Here is an 18198-nt window from a genome sequence, read left to right on the forward strand (position 1 = left end):
GCTAATGTTGCAGTACAAACACAACTATATTTTTTACTTCATATTTTTGAAGATTTTTTAAAATATTTCTATTCCCGTCTTTGGACAGGGTGGAAGCATACTGATCGATGCACATGCGCGGAGCACAATTCTCATTTAATACTGAAATTAATTCTATATACCTACTTCTTATTTTTGAAAATTTTCTTTAAAAAACCTGGTCATTTTTTTGTGTGAGGATTTTGAAGAAATACTGTCAGACTTAAAACCTAGGTCACTCAAATTCTTGTAGGTTTTCACAGTGTACTGTTTTTCTTATTTTTCTTAAAGAAATATAAAATACAGCGAGATTAAATTTCAAATGAAATTTAACAGTTAATATTAAGCATGTATTATAAATAAAAAGAAAAAATTTTCCCAAAACAATGAAAAGGTTCCACTAAAAGTTCCAATGTCCCGTCAGTCAGACTTTTGAAAATCTCTTTCCCCCTTTAAACTGTAAAAATTCCTAGGCCCACACGGAAAAAAACCCCAAAATTTAAAATAACCATCAGTCTGAAGCGACACATCACCACTAGTTGGTGGACTCAGAGCTTCACACTCCACTGAAAACATTTATAATTACATCATTAAATAGAATAGATCAGTCAATGTAACTCCCCAATCAAAAAGGTACATCAGGGGGTTGTCAGAAGGGGGATATAGCCCCTTCTGTTTTGGAAGTTTGAAGAGGGGCAGCAGCCCCCCTCATCACCAAGAAAATTTTGGACACGGGACAGGCTAAAATGGCCTCAGGTTGATCGTAAGGTAATGCGTAACCAACGCTGAAAAGCCTTTTACTCTATCACAATCCAATGAGAAGTTGCAGCACTTTGAAATCAGTTTTGATGGGAAAAAAATGCAAAATAGTGATTTTTGGCAATTTTGAGACGTCCCCCCGTTGCCAATGTTACAGGAAATTTAAGATCGAGTACTGGTTGGTTCCTGAGGAACAAGTTGAAGAGTATGTCTATAAGCTAAATATAGCTCCCTTCACAATCAAACTCAAATCAATTCAGTAGAAACTAATGCAAAGTACATTGCGTTCCTTCTGAGTGAAATCTGATAAAACTGATGAAAATTCTCTACAATGTTATGTTAACAATAACTATCTTTCCTAAACTGAATGGAGTAACCCACCACACATCACAATGAAATAAGTAAAACATGTCACTTTGATTAATAAACTTCTAATTTTTCCTCACCACATGAAGGTTGATTCATTGACCAAGTTCCGTCTGTCTGACAAGCCATGGTTCCAGACTCTGTAATACTTGTACCCACAGAACAATGCAAGGACCATGTTGTTGTTGAGCCATCTGTGATTATGTTCACTGAACCATTAGTAACTGAGGCTAATTTTGGACAACTCACTTTGAGCGCAAAAAAAAGAAGGCATAATTTCACTTTATTAGTACTGAATTTCATGCTTAAATGTAAACAAAATAAAAAGAAACTAGAATAAAGAGCATATCAGTTCATTGATCTAGTAAGTTATCAGCATTATATTCTAGTGAGTAGGGCACATAGTTATCTATATTTCTGGGCAATAACCTTTACCCTGACAAGTGGCACAAGGGTGTCATTCTGAAGTATGGCCTTACTTACATTTAAGTGACTCCAGGAATAATTTTTCGAGATTAATGTTCCACTTGATGTAGGTTAGAACAATAACTTGTGTGCAAAATTTCATCCATTTGATTTTTAGAATTGTTAAACAAATTGTGAAAAATGAAAAAACAATTGAAAAGCATTGCAATGCTTTTCACTCAAATCTGGCTAAAAATAGCTCAAAAATTGGATTTTCAATAACTTTCTGTGTACATTTGCATATCGATCTGTTTTAACTGTTGATCTATGAAACAAATTCTAATTTTATATTTTTAGGCTATTGGACCTTCCTTTGAGTAAGGTTAATTACCGCATGAAGGTGTACTGCTATCCCATCCTGAGCCATCTGTAGAACATGAAGAAGTTACACTGCCATCAAGGGTAAACCCAAGATTGCATGAAAACATGGCTGCCATACCGTCATCAGCCAATGTGGTACTTCCATTAAAGGGGTTTGTTGGTGGACTGCACACTACAAATATAAAGCACAGGTTCTAATAATGGACAAAAATAAAATGGTACACCTTTTATATATATTAAGAGGGCAATAAAAACATTTTACATTGAAGTAAAAAAAAATTTTAAAGTAAGAATTGATTTGTGCACTACAAAATATCTTGCATAAAAACTGTACACCCAGAAAAAAAAAATTAAAAGGGGTAGAAGATAAAACGCCCGGGAAAATTTCCCTTTGTTTTCACCTCCTTTTAAATATGCCCGACTAAAAAGGGCCCCCCTGTTGAAAAAAAGTAAAATGCCAAAAAAGTTTTCGCAAAAGGTTTCCATTTTAAAAAAAAAAATGTCAATGTTTTTTGTAAATAGGCAAAAGTTTTAAAAACCCTGACAAAAAGGTTTTTTTTATAAAAAAAGGGGGATAAAAACACACAGAAATTTAAAAGAATCAGAAAAAATAATTTTATGAAAAAAGCGCTAATGCCTCTTTTCTTTTGACTAAAATTGCAGAAGGGCCCCCCAAAATGAAATTTTAAACCAATTTTCCCTGTTTGGTTTCCCCTTTATATACTCCTCTGCTGTTGTTTTTTTATAAACACAAAATTGCATTAATTTACACTCTACTCATAAGTCTATTATTAAGATTTTTGACAGGTTATATAACAGTATACCGCAAAATCCTGATTTAACGCCCCTGTGGACTTAACATTTTTTGGGTGGGGGAGGGGGGGGGAAGGGGCATTTAATTAAGATCAAGCTGTAGTGACTTTAATGATTCTCTTTTCTCTCTCTTCAAATGATGTAAAAAAATCCACAAAAGTCGTGTTTAAACACATCATCATCCTGTCAACTTATGACACCTTTGATCTACACCGCAAGCTCTCTCGAATTTTACTCCCAAAAATTCCTTGAGATCCAGCTTGCAGTTGACACCTTTGATCTTACCGACAATCTGATGTCATTGATGCTACTTGCCTTATTTACAAATTGTGTCAACATGCCCCACTTCCAGATCTATGTAGTTGTCCACACTAGAGTGTAAAATTGATGCTCTATCGGAGGCTTAAAAATCAAATTAACGAATCACGTAGCACTACACGCGTGATTAGTTTCTGTACCGAACAGTTGAGTTACTGTTTTCAAGTAGACTACACTCTGTTTAAAGTGTTTAAGTTTTGATTCACAGATATTTTTCTTAAATGGAATTATAATTATTGAATATATTTAATCACCAAACTAGTAAGAGAGTTTCTTTATTTTTTTTGTTTAATTATATACATGTTTTCAAAAGTGGGTGGGGGCATTAATTAGGGTGTGGGCGTTTAATTGGGATTTTACTGCATAAATAATTGTTATATATTAACCCTTATTACTTACAACTTAGTTATATTGTCAGCAACATAACCAAGTTAATAAAAAGTAATTATATGACTGTTATTCAAAGAATATTTCAATCTTGAAACATTTATTATTCATAACATATAAAGGAAGAATTATGATAAATTTTACCACAAGTAGGAAGCTCATTATCCCAAGAGCCATCTGCATTACATGTTACAAGGTCAATTCCATTTACATAGTAGCCCTCCACACAAGAGATTGAAGCATATGTTGCGTAACCATCTGTATACACATCTATCATTCCAGCATTCATAGCCGCCAGGTCTGTACATTTTACTATAAAGCAGAAAATTTAATACAGATTTCATTTGGATGAAAAACAACAACAAAAAATCAATTATTTCTTTTAAAATGTGAACAAAGTACAAGTGACTTTTCATGGTATTATATAAGTGAAAACCCTCAATGCATGTATATACTTACAAATCTTTCTTACTTAATAATTTGCTGATAATATATTACCATTTTGTAGGTCACAGAAGAACCTTGTCATTTGCTTTGAACATTCCTCACAACAATGCTTATTTTTCACAGCCCCCCCCCCCCCCTTTATAACTTTGTTTTGAACACTACCCTATACAGGGATATTCAGGCAAAATAATGACAAAAATATTAAAATGATCTTATGCACTCAAACTACGCTAGAATGGCATATATTAAAGTTTCAGCATGAATTTCTGTTTAAATTCTATATATTTTGGGTTTAAAGCGTAAATATATCTATATATGTTGAACAAAATTCAGACACCAATAGAATCACCGAATAGTTCAAAAGTAAGTCAGGTGACTTGAACAAACCCTTGAAGTTACAATAAGTTCAATAACAGACATTGTGGATTATATTCATTTTGAGGGCATTTGCAGAATAATGAATGAAATATTCAAAACTAAGAAATGAAAATAGTTAAAGGAAATCTTTGACCATATACATCATCATAATTTTATCATATTCCACAAATTAACATAAATCTTACCACAAACTGGTTCAGTGAAATCCCAACTTCCATCTGCCCTGCATGCGAGAATACTTGTCCCGGCCAGACTATATCCTGTCTCACATGTGAAGTTAGCCTTTGTAATACTGTTGTCTGAATAGAGATTTACTGTACCACTTGTTGGAGTGCTCAATGCAGTACATACACCTGTAGTATTTCAGAATAAACAGTAAAATTAAAGACATCTTACCTAAAAAAAAAAACTTCAAAAAATCTTTAAGCATGAACAAAGCATGCTTCATAAAATTAAAATTGAAATTTCGATAAAAATGTAAAAATCAATCATGCCAAAAAGAAACATGCAGGAACCAAAAACAGGATGAAATTTGTTTGACTGAATTACAAATAATTTACAAAAAATTTATACTAAACAACAATGTACTTACAAATCTGAATCTGTAAAAGCTTTAATTTGGTTTTCCAGAATTGTGACTTTTTTAGTCATTATAAAATAACAGTAATCAGGGAAAAATATCATGTTTTTAGGAATAAAGACAATGAATTTGTTTACCAGTAAAGTCTCAAACAGGAAAATTTTAATCCTATTTTGCAAATTGCCACCTGTCCAAAAAGTTATCCTTTATGACTGTACGTATAATCCACATATTCATTTCTATTTTTATTTTGAAATCAACATAACTTTTTAAGAAGAAAAATAAAAAAACCCTACCACAAGATGGTACAGATAAATCCCAAGTGCCATCTGTCCTGCAGGTAAGTGCAGAGCCACCATTTATAGTATATCCAATATCACAAGTGATTTCAGCAGTCGTGATGCTGCCACTTGTTGTTATACTAAGTGATCCACCAGACGGGTTGGACAAAACATCACAAGTTTCTGTAGAATAAAAATTTTGAACAAAACCATTCCATGATAGTAATTTAAAAAAAAATTAATTACTTCTCAATCTAGATCTGTTGAAGAATTAAGTTTGTATATATAGCTACATAAAACACTATTTTTTTTTTCGTAAATTTCTATATCACCAAAAATATAACTGCAAAAAGTGTTTCGGTTAATATTGCACTGCAGCAAAATATATTTTTGTTATACTGTTTATGTGCTGTATTGTTTTTCTAGTCATACAAGTAATTGAAGTTTGAAAAATTTCCATTTTTATACAGACTAAGTGATAACACTAAAACTTTTAAAAAACAAATTCATTCATATTTAACAAACTTACAGTCATTAACTCCAAAATATGCATTTCTTTTTTCAAGTTACATCAATTTTTTTTTTTTTTTTGAAAACTTATAACGACAGATCTATCTACAGGTATTCTCCTTTTTAAAATCTTCTTGAAATGATTTACAAATTGAGGAAAATATACAAAAATAATTGAACAAATGTTTACCGCAACTTGGTTGATCCTCATTCCAGCCAACACCATTAGTCTGGCACAGTCTTGTAGTGACACCTTTCAAGGTATAACCGGCTGAACATGTAAAACTTGCTGTCAGTCCATCAGCTGATATCTCTACCTGACCATTTGTTGGTGTAAGCGGTGGGAAACATACTAAAAATAACAAATTTGTTTCATATATAAAAATTAAATTGTATCTACTCTAAATGCTAGCAGGAATAAATAGAGGATATTTGTTCAGTTCAGTGTAAGATCGGAATATATTTCACCGAGTGAGCACCAAAAGGTATATTTCACGAGTGGCACAGCCACGAGTGAAATATGAACTTTATGTGATCACAAAAGAAGAGTAATAACAATAATTATAATAAGAGTTTAGGACCACTAGACGATTGTTAATAATCAAGAGCAAATTTACTCTAAATAATGAAATCATAAAAATCACAATGACTACTCTTAAAACAATGACTGTAATATTGATAGCTTAAAAGCAACAATGAATTGCACTAGCTTTCAAAGGAAGATGTTGATATGGCATAGCGTAAATAAATACATATTTCTTGTAGTATTCCTTGCCTTTTGAATTAAAAAGCTAAAAAATTATGATGCAGGAACATTTAAATTGGAGAATGACATTCAGAGATTGAAGAAAATAGGTATTTTATCACAACTGGATTTCTGTCTTGTTTAAATTCTGATGTTTACAAAACATAATGTTACAAAATATAATACACATTTTTATATTAAGGAAACAAATTTACCACAAGTTGGATTCACGTCACTCCATTGACCATCAGTTTGACATGTTAATGGACTGGTACCACTAACTTTATATCCTGTAACACATGTGAAACTGGCTACAGTCTGTTCTCCATCTGTTGTCAGTGTAACACTTCCACTGTCAGGATCATCCAGGCTGGCACACTGAACTGGAAAGCATATTTAAACATAACTTCAGAATGTTTATAAATGTTTATTAATAAACTTTTCAAAAATATTAGGCAAGTTTTCACTTCAAATGTAAGACTTATATGAAGTTTACCACAACATTATGAACATAAAACAAGGCCTTTATGCAAAAAGGACACCTTTATGTGAAATTCAGCTATTATGAGACTGGAGGATTTTGATTGGCTCTCCAGCTTGACCATTATGAATCTGCTTCTTTTTTTTTTTTAATTGAAAAAAGTCACCATTTTGAATTGCTGCAAGGAACTTAGGTTTCCAAGACATTTTTAAAACAAGAATCTCATTTGCAATACTTCACAGCAACGGCATTTACATTAGTTATTTTTTTGTTCACAAAGTAGTTAACTTTTTTAGATTATGTGTAGTTAATTGCATATTATTGATAAAATTATCAATAATTATTTTCATAATGGGCTTGTTATTGGGCTTTAGACTGTCATATTAGCCTTCGGCCTTTGGCCTCAAGCTAATATGGAGTCTTCGGCCCAATAACAAGGCCATTATGAAAACACCTAACTACTAACGTTATAATATTAAAGTATATAAAATATTTATATAAATTAAGGTATATCCAAAAAAGTTATTATATGCTTGTAAACAAGTTAATCACATATTTGCTATCTCTAAGAGATAACCACATTAAAGGTGATCTTAAAAGGCATTTTTAACTTAATTTTAGTTTCAACAAATGGTTAAAGACAACATAGATTGCACAACAGGTCATTGTGGGTATCACTTGTAGTTTGTTCTTCAAAAAGAGGGCTATTGGTGTTTACATACCACAAGAAGGTGTAACACTGTCCCACACTCCGCTAGAGGTACACATGGCTGTTGAGGTTCCTTGCATGGTAAAGCCTAGGTCACAGGCATAATATGCTGTAGATGTTAGCCCATCAGTTGCCACAGTTACTGATCCACCAGAGGGAGACACCAAAGAGGGACAAGATACTGGGGAAAAACAACATAAACCAATCTGGTAAAACCTAAATGAATAAATCAAATCCCTCAATGATAAGCTCATTTACAATGGTACCTCATACTCATAAATTTTGATCCTAGATAAGCATCAATATAAGGCTTTGCTGCACAATGGCTGTAACTCATAATGACAAAAAGAAAGAGTTACAACTGTTTGGTAGCAAACCCTCCACATGTTTTTTTCTGTGCACATATATGAACCAGTCATGCAGAAAATACCAGAGTTTCTTGTAATAACTTAATGGCACATTATGCCTCAGAAATCTATATTTTATCAAATCTTCAGAAATGTCAAACAGGTGTTTAATAATGTAATAATGGATTATGAGCATGCTAGATGTTTAACAAATGCAGAATTAGAGCTGATTGTGCAATAATGTGTTGTAAAGGTAACATTATGTAAACAAAGTAGTAGTTTGACTTCCATACAAAATACTAATTCACTATTATTATACCAATTGTCAACATAACAAAAGCAGCAAAAGATAGTTTATGTAGATGGCAAATGAGTAATTTTTGAAATCTGTAAGAAGATACCAAAAATAAAAAAGTTTTTAAGAGATTAAAATGATAGAATTCCTGATACTTAATGGGCCTTTAACCAAATATTAGTAAATATACTTATAAAACAATATCATAAAATATAATAAATACTGTACAAGGGATAATTTCTTGTAGAGCAATGAAAACAAAACTTCAACTGATTGGAATTGCAGGCTGTTTCATTGAAAAATTCTGTAAAGGAGAGATCCCTTAAAGGCAATGAATGAAAATAAGTGGTATTTCATGGGATCACTTCATTCTCAAATAGTTACGCGTAATGGATGAAAACAAAGCATACTAACCACATGTAGGTTTTACTCCTGCCCACCCTGTGCCATTAGTAGAACATGTTTGAGAATTTTGTCCCGATATCGTGTACTGAGAATCACAACTGTAATAAACTGTCATGTTGTCTCCAGACAGTGATAAACTTCCACCAGTAGGGGGTGCTGGTACATCACATACTATAAATAGCAAATGCAGCTCATTAATATTATCAATTTAACACATTTCCACCAGTACCCGGGGCCTTGGTACATCACATGCTATAAATAGTACATACATCTCATAGATATCAGCAACTTATCAATTTTACGCATATCTAATGAACTTTATAATACAAATAATGATAAAAAGCAGCATAAGTTAGTAACCTTTTAATTGTTAATATTCATCTGTAATTTACTAAAAAGGTCCAATGTATAAGTAAGATGATTGATTGAATTAATAATAACTTCATAAGTGTTATGCATACCACATAATGGTTCTGCTCCATCCCATAAACCATCTGTTTGACATGATATGATTTCATCTCCAGCAATATGGTAACCAGTACTACATGAGAACTCAGCTTGTGATAACGTTCCATTCGTTGATAAAGTCACAGACCCACTTGAAGGATTTGATATATCAGGACATGTCACTAAAATATATAAGCGTTTTAGATTATCAGACAACTCATGAAACCTTAACTTAAAGTGTCAATACTGACTTGACTATTTACAGTCTACTGTTAGATAATTGATTTATTGTATTAATGACACATAAATGACAGACCATAAAGATTACAGCAGCATGCCATACTTACACATACATATACATTATAAGTGACATCTAGCCAGTACACGTATTCAAGAACTTTATGTTACAACTGCCATATCCCAATACTAGCATGTTGCCCTTGATGATATCCAGGCATTTTATCCCAATTACAGCATGTTGCCCTTGATGATACCCAGGCATTTATCCCAATTACAGCATGTTGCCCTTGATGATACCCAGGCATTTTATCCCAATTACAGCATGTTGCCCTTGATGATACCCAGGCATTTTATCCCAATTACAGCATGTTGCCCTTGATGATACCCAGGCATTTATCCCAATTATAGCATGTTGCCCTTGATGATACCCAGGCATTTATCCCAATTACAGCATGTTGCCCTTGATGATACCCAGGCATTTTATCCCAATTACAGCATGTTGCCCTTGATGATACCCAGGCATTTATTCCAATTACAGCATGTTGCCCTTGATGATACCCAGGCATTTTATCCCAATTACAGCATGTTGCCCTTGATGATATCCAGGCATTTTATCCCAATTACAGCATGTTGCCCTTGATGATACCCAGGCATTTTATCCCAATTACAGCATGTTGCCCTTGATGATACCCTGGGGCCGTATTCACAACTGAACTTAAGTTAATTTTTTGACTTAAATATAAGATTTTTCTTATATTTTGAGAAATTTTCTTAGATTTAAGATAATATTTCGCAATTTACTTAAGTGGTATTCACAACTGTTTTTTATCTTAAGTTTTGTCTTAAGATGGACAATTTTTGTCTTAAATATAAGTCAGCTACTACCCTATCTTAAAGTTAAGAAATTTCTTAACTTGGCAGTAAATCATCTTAAAAATGGCGGACGGTAAACGTCGATTCGATTGAAAACTTGCGTTTTTTACTAGTATTAGATATAGCATTGAGGTAATCAACGCCAATAATTACAGCAATAATGATTTCGTTCAAAGTAATTTATACACACGATAAATGTGAGTAAAACAAGGGAGTTAAATCGGCAAAAAATTGAAGACGCAAAGGAGACGCTCATTTCACAAACCGGAGTATGATCGTCAGTTTCTTGCTGGTAAGTACTTGTAAAGAAAATATTTGTGCACAGAAAAATGTAAAATGTCGGTTTGTGTGTTGTTCTTTGAGAAAAACATAACTGCTAAACGCTTACGAGTGTTTATTTGGAATGTCACTGGTTTTCGCGAGAATCAATTATGACTATCACTGAAAATTGCGGATAAGCTACAACTTGCAATGCTTAGCGGATAATTTTAATTGAATAATTTACATATGCAAATTGATAATGTTCCGTATTACCGATGTATTTATTGAAAACCTGACACATGCTGAATTGATAATGATTTGCCCCTCTGATGATTCGCCCAAGAACGTTTCGCCCCACTTTATTGATGGTTCACTTCAGATTAGAGACGATCTGTCCTTCTTTAGAATAATCCTTTTAAACGTCCTTTAGGTTATCAAAATAAAGAAATGAAAAGATGAAATGTTTCTTTTGGTAACCGTTTATTTGTGAAATAAAAAATGTGTTATGTATTTAGCAAGTGGGTTACCATACGCCGCCCGTACTGGGTGCCAGAAGTTCTAGCTGTATGTGAGTCACATATATCTATCCTATACACACTGTTGTGGCTAGCCGTACAGTAGTTTTTCAATAATAGATAAATGCAATGATGAAGTCAGTAATTTGCAGGTCTTATTACATTTTCACACAGAATGAACATACATATTTAAAAAAAATAATATTACTGATGATGTTCGGCCATTTATATATTATCATGATGACAAGATATCGAATAGATCCAGCATTTTTTTCTCTCTACTTTGGTTATTGGTGCCGGTACCAGACTGATAAGGAAAAAATGCGTTATTTTGAATCAATTTTATTAAGCATCTTTTCAGCTACAAATAAGATTAATCATAATGAATAAAGACAGTTAACATCTTCCAGTGTCCAGGTAGAACTATTGAGTGGTAATTAATATAAATATAATGATTTTAGAGAAATATCATGGCCTGAACAGTCATTTTGAGAATTTTCTCACTAGAATTTGGGAATTTTCATGTCTTTTTTACCATTGGGAACAGTACCTTTTTCGAGTAGTAGTTATATAAAGAAAAAAAAACGCTGTGATCTATCAGAAATAAATTCGCCTTTAATTGAAGAGTTTTCGTTAGCCGATAGAAATTCTGTACATGTTATTTACAAGTTTTAATTATTAACATTACTTTGTCATGATCTTCATGTAACTACTGCTGGATATTGACCCACAGACTTTAAGGTCAATAATACAGTAGTGTTCTTGTGCAGTCGTGAAAAAACAGGTGTGTTTCATCTTGTATTGGTGAGCAAACAACCAGCTTGTCATTTTCAATGCCCGCTAAAAGCGTTCGAGATAAAATTTTATTACAAATGTATTATAAATATGTTCCATACAAATGATATAATATTGTTTTCAGTTTTTTTTCTCTTCATTTTGTTGATTAGTATGGTTTAGGTTTCCGCTCATAATCTTGAAAGCAATTTATCACAAAGTCTTCATATTTCTAATTTTGATTGGTCATAACTATTAGATGACCCCTATTGATTTTGGGTCACTAGTTCAAAGGTTAAGGTCACAGAGGCCTTTAAAGTCAGAATGGTGTCTGCTCATTATCTTGAAAACTATTTATCACAAAGTCTTCATTATTTTTCTTTTTCTTTTTTCCAATTAACTGAACTCTTCCAAGTACCCATTTATGGCAAGTGTCTATAACAAAATAACCAATAATGTGTGAAGGGCTAGAAAGGGGGGCATGTGTTGTTTGACATTTCTTGTTAAATTTATTAGTTTTAACTCTAAAAGTTTGATGAAATATACAAGTGGTATTAGTAATTGTAAGTTCCATTAAACGGATATTTTTTTTTTAGTCTATCTCTTAGTCTATATAAAATGTTATCTATGCCAAATAAATGCAGAAAATACCCAAACCATAATCTTTTTTCCATCAAAATGAATTAAAAAATGTTTATATTTAAATATATTAAAGCTAGGAAAAATCGTCGCTAAAGTGGGGCAAATCGTTACCAAAATACATAGGCACTCTCCGGGATTTAAACCTCAAACTTTTTGATAACAAGGTGCTAAAGGGTTAACGCAACAGCACGGCTGTTAGAAGTGGCCTATGTATACAACTGCATTCACAACATGTTGATTTTTTTTTATAAAATAAAATCAATGAATGTCCAGCATTTGCATTCATCAGCCAGTGAGTTTCAAATTTAGTCACTCATTATAGCCTAACATATTGTGCGCCAGGGTTTGCTTTATAAATGATGCTTTGTGACATCTATGTTATATAATTTTTTAAGTATTTTTACTTCAAATAGTTATCTTTTCTTAGTATCTCTGAGATCAAACAACAATAAAATGAATAGTTTTCATGAATCTTCCAAACCACCCTTTCAAATACTCCTGCCTCATATTTAGGCATTACTCTTAATTCTTATCACACACCCAATCCAATCTCAAAGCATTCATTAATGAGCTGTTTATTTTTCACTAGAAGCGTCCTGGATTATATCAAATTGTGTGCACAAAAGCTTAATTTTTGATAGACATGTATGCTGCTGTCAAATGAAAACAATGCATAGAAATGTTTTTTTTTTCTTTAACCCATCTTTTACTAAAAGGTTCTTGTTGCTTAAATACATAGAATAGGAAGCAGGTTGACAGTCATAAAAAGCAAGAAAACAAAAGCAGCCCAATCTATCACAAGGAATTCAAAGAAAAATAAAAAATAGATTTTATGATGAAATGAGTATTATTATGTTGGTCAATCTCAATAGTCTATCTAAAGAAAGGTTTGAAAAAAATTAGACATTGTAAGCTTACTGACACTAGGGTATCAGTCATCAGTTTGTTTAAAGCAGGGTGTTCACTAGCCATGAAATCATGAGGGTAATTTTGAACAAGTTTTACAGACTACAGGGTCAAATCCCAATGATTTTTACAAAATTTGACCCTCCAGTTAAAATCCTGAGGGTCAAATCAGGCCTTTTGGAAATTTGAAGGGTCTAACGGACACCCTGTTAAAGTTTTCCATGCACCATCAACATTAAATTATTCAATTGAAACTTAACACACATTTTTTGGATCATAATTGGTGATTATTATCCAAGGCTCATAACTCTAGCATGTATTTTGCCAGAATTATAACCCTTTTTGAACTAGAAGTTCCTGATGCTACATCAATCTTCATAACTACTGAGGTATTCACTTAAAACTTAAGATTCAGATTTAAAATTGGAGTTAACCATCCAAGACCCATAACTTTACTCTAGCATGGATTATTGCAGAATTAGCCCCAATTTTCATAAAGGAGATAGACATGTAGTTCAAAACACTGCCAAATATAAACACATACCATTATTATCATATTGTCTGTTCAAGGTTATAAATTGAACACAAACTTGTGTCACTGTTGTTCAGTGTTGTTTATGGTTAGACACTTAACCAATCATAAAACTATCCTTCTGTTTATAACATTTTTAATATCATGTTGAAGGTGTGGTGAATTGTCACATCTGTGGTGCGAAATCTCATTTATAGTGGGGTTTGTTGTTATTGGTAAATGATATAGAAATTTGTTGATATTTTATATTTACTTCAATAAGTGACAACATAATTATGCTCAATTTGTTTGTTTGAATGATATTCAGAATGATATTCAGTTAAAACTAAAACTGCAATTTTAGTTTGACTATACAAAGTATATGGAGAGCTGAACTACTCGCCCCGGCATCAGCCTCCAGATTTCAGGTTAAAGTTTTGGTTTAGTAAAATATTTTTCACTATAACTTTTCATTTTCTTAAGGTATCAACTTCAAATATAATTATGTTCCTTTTCATCAACCACATCTTATGTGTCAAGGTTCATAACTCTAGCACAATATTTTCAGATACATGTATCTCCCCTTGAACTTAGAAATTTCCTTAAAAAATACTAATTTTTACTGTTACTTATTTATTTCTTAAGGGATCAAGTTCATACTTCAAATATATGTTCCTTATCATTAACCACATGTTATATGACAAGGTTCATAACTCTAGCACCAATATTGCAAGAATATCTCCCCATAACTTAGATTTTTTTACTTGAAAAATGTAGTTTTTTCTATAACTTCTTTAGTTTTAAAGATATCTACCTCAAACTTCAAAAACTTATTCATTATCATCAATTACATCTTATGTTACAAGGTTTATAACTATTGACGCAATATTGTCAGATTTATCTCTCTTTGAACTTAGGATTTACCTTAAGAAATACTTCTTTACTTTTAAGGTATCTACTTTAAACTTCAAATATATATTTCTTATCATTACACACATGTTGTGTGACAAGTTTCATAACTCTAGCATGACTATTTCCAGAATTATTTCCCCTTGAACATGGAATTTATGTTAACAAATGTTATTTTTTTACTATAACTTAATACATAATAATAATTATACATAATTGATTTTTTTTTCATAGTTTTTGTGTTCCGTACTGTGTCTAGTATTTTATTAGTCGAGCTTCGCTGATGCCTTTGAAAGCTTTTGTTGATTTATGTACCTATATTTTTCTTAAAAAAACATTTTTTTTTTATATTTTCAGATGATATCACACTATTCATGAACCTCGGATTTTGTAGTCATCCAGACTGACAGTAGTATGGAGAATAAAGATATCAACATAGTAGCAACATGTTACATAATTTATAATGCTGCTGAACATAGCACTACTTCATTGACCAAATACATGGAGAATGAATCGGGATTAATGTGTAGTGACTATATACTACCATAATGTATCAGATTTTCTATCTGACAGGTCATGGCATATAACATCAAATATCACCTGTTGCAACCTTAAATCATGGACACTAAATACATGAAAAACACATAGGAACAATGAAGACTTAACAGTTACTGTGTTCATAAACACTGGAACACATCAGTGGAATCAAACTCTAGAAGACCACTAGTAATCCAAAAGATTCATACCTGGGTACATCATCAAGGAGCCTTATTGTTACTAACTTTTATGCAGGACATGTCATTATCAAATTTCTTGTGTGATAAAATGTAAAATCTATCACTGCCGATTGTGTTCATAATGTGCAAGAGGAATTGGTCCAATGTTTTCATCGAAAAACACATGAACATTCTAACTTGTGAGAAACTTGAAGACTATCAAAAGGATAACTATGAAAGAAAATTTCATTCATGGAAAAAGAACTGTGTGAATTAAGATCAGAATTAACATTTCCTAGTAATTGTTTTAAGTAAGATTATCAGCACCACTTTTTATAGAAGAAAAAATGAATGTTATATTCATTCGGTATGACTGACCTGTTGGTGTTGTTGATTTTCATTATACAATACATGTACTTACAAATCTATTACATCAAAACTTTATATGTGGATGAACCTTGATGAGTTCAACCTGAACCCCTCATTTTCAGGTCAAAAGGTCAAAGTCACTGACTTGTGGTAACCAAACATAAAACTAGCCATTTAATAGGCATTTACTGAGGAACATCAGACTTTGACAAATTGTATGTACCAGATTTAATCATGATGAGTTGTACCTGACATGATACTCATTTTGTGTCAAAAGGTCATGGTGATGGTTCACAATGACCTGTGTTGATATTTTTAATAAGATTTTTAAGGTCAAGAACACATATTGAAATGTGGGCACAGCCTGCTTAGTCAAAGTTAAGGTCGATGTGATTTTTTATTCAAATTATCTATTTTTGTAGAAAATATGAAGTTTACTATCCAGATAAGCTCTGAGAAAACTGGAGTGCACTGCTCTTCTGACAGCTCAATCTTACTTGTTTTTTTTTTTGCTATCCTTGAACTATTCATGAAAATTGTTTGGAATTTGTGAGCATTTGAATGAAATTTTCTGTATAATTAGAACAGTCAAAACTGCAGAACTGGAGATATAAGCTTGCATACCTCTTAATTTTCTAAACTACTATGCCGGCAGCTTTCAGTATGTCTAAAAACATTAATCTGCAGTGCAAGCACTATCATAATGTCAAAAATAGAAAGCATTGGCTATGTACTTGGTCACAGATTCTGAAATATGTATTTTCTTCTAACATGTATGTGTGATTTAAAAAAAACTGTTCATGTAAAGTTTTACATTTGATATTGCAATTAAAAAGAAATAAATAATAAAAAAAACAACCTGTGTCTTGTTTACACACTAGGTGATTTATCATTTAGAAGCAGAATAGCTGAAAAGCATGACATGTAATTTAAATGCCTTCTTTTTGTATTATTTTAAAAGAAATTTTATCGCAACATTTCAATGAAAAAAAAATGAAATTTTAGCCATCTGTCTGTACTAGGTTTAACTTTCCATGCATAAATAAGTTCTACCTTTACCATGGGCTTCATACACTTATTTATACAAATTTAAGCAAGTCACTTCCTCCCTCTCCATTATTTAATTTTTTTATCCTATGTAATGGCTAGCCTAACCCATCAAGTTCAGTCATCTTATAATTGAGCCGCGTCACGACAAAACCAACGTTATGCGTTTGCGACCAGCATGGATCCAAACCAGTCTGCGCATCCGCACAGTCTGATCAGGATCCATGCTGTTCGCTACCAGTTTCTCTACTTGTAATAGGGTTTGTAAGCGAACAGCACGGATCCAGATCAGACTGTGTGGATGCGCAGGCTGGTCTGGAGCCATGCTGGTCGCAAACCCATTATGTTGGTTTTGTCGTGACGCGGCTCATATGTGCAATTGAGTTTTGCCAATACATAGGCCATGGCCTTGACAAGTAACATAAATGGAGTATCCATTTCCCCCAAATTGATTCCCATTTTAGGCTATAAAACTTAATATAGTTTTATACTTAGATATAGTTTTTCATTTTATAATTCATGTTGCCATCCCTTCCACATAATCTACATCTTTTAGTTTTATATGGTACTTTGACATGTTTTCAGCTGGATTTGACAGCGTATAAACACCCGGTTCTAATTTTAGACATTGAAGAGCACTTCCGTTACTATTTTTAGTAACGGAAAACCCCTCTTTCATTAGCAAACCGACTTAAGAATTTTCTTAAGTGAAATATTTATTACTTAAGATATTTTCTCAATCTTAAGAATAATCTCAGCTAAGTTTTTCTTAAGTCATTTTCAGAATACGACTTAATCTTAAGATAAAAAATTTTCTTAGCTAAGATTTTTTTTTCAACTTATGTTTTAACTTAAGAAATAACTTAAGATCAGTTGTGAATACGGCCCCAGGCATTTATCCCAATTATAGCATGTTGCCCTTGATGATACCCAGGCATTTATCCCAATTACAGCATGTTGCCCTTGATGATACCCAGGCATTTTATCCCAATTACAGCATGTTGCCCTTGATGATACCCAGGCATTTATCCCAATTACAGCATGTTGCCCTTGATGATACCCAGGCATTTTATCCCAATTACAGCATGTTGCCCTTGATGATACCCAGGCATTTTATCCCAATTACAGCATGTTGCCCTTGATGATACCCAGGCATTTATCCCAATTACAGCATGTTGCCCTTGATGATACCCAGGCATTTTATCCCAATTATAGCATGTTGCCCTTGCTGATACCCACGCATTTTATTCCAATTATAGCATGTTGCCCTTGATGATACCCAGGCATTTTATCCCAATTACAGCATGTTGCCCTTGATGATACCCAGGCATTTTATCCCAATTACAGCATGTTGCCCTTGCTG

The 18198-nt window shown here is 32.6% G+C and overlaps 1 protein-coding gene and 1 long non-coding RNA gene across 2 annotated transcripts; one reads left to right on the forward strand and one right to left on the reverse strand.

Annotated features, from left to right (window-relative positions):
* Window positions 1-1931: 1931 nt before the first annotated feature.
* LOC132731225 (P-selectin-like) lies at window positions 1932-9878 on the reverse strand. The gene is made up of 10 exons (XM_060717363.1): window positions 9806-9878; window positions 9087-9254; window positions 8635-8796; window positions 7592-7759; window positions 6604-6771; window positions 5834-5995; window positions 5149-5316; window positions 4458-4625; window positions 3592-3759; window positions 1932-2101 (listed from the first exon to the last, which is right to left on the reverse strand). The coding sequence occupies exons 1-10, from the start codon at window positions 9876-9878 to the stop codon at window positions 1932-1934; spliced, it is 1575 nt and encodes a 524-aa protein (XP_060573346.1).
* A 230-nt stretch (window positions 9879-10108) lies between these two features.
* Window positions 10109-16646, forward strand: LOC132731229 (uncharacterized). The gene is made up of 2 exons (XR_009625852.1): window positions 10109-10477; window positions 15061-16646. It is a non-coding gene; the product is annotated as an uncharacterized LOC132731229 (long non-coding RNA).
* The last annotated feature ends 1552 nt before the right edge of the window (window positions 16647-18198 follow it).

The sequence above is a fragment of the Ruditapes philippinarum genome, unplaced genomic scaffold (genome assembly GCF_026571515.1).
Source record: "Ruditapes philippinarum isolate M1 unplaced genomic scaffold, ASM2657151v2 ctg4222_1_1_1_1, whole genome shotgun sequence".
Taxonomy (NCBI): Eukaryota; Metazoa; Mollusca; class Bivalvia; order Venerida; family Veneridae; genus Ruditapes; species Ruditapes philippinarum.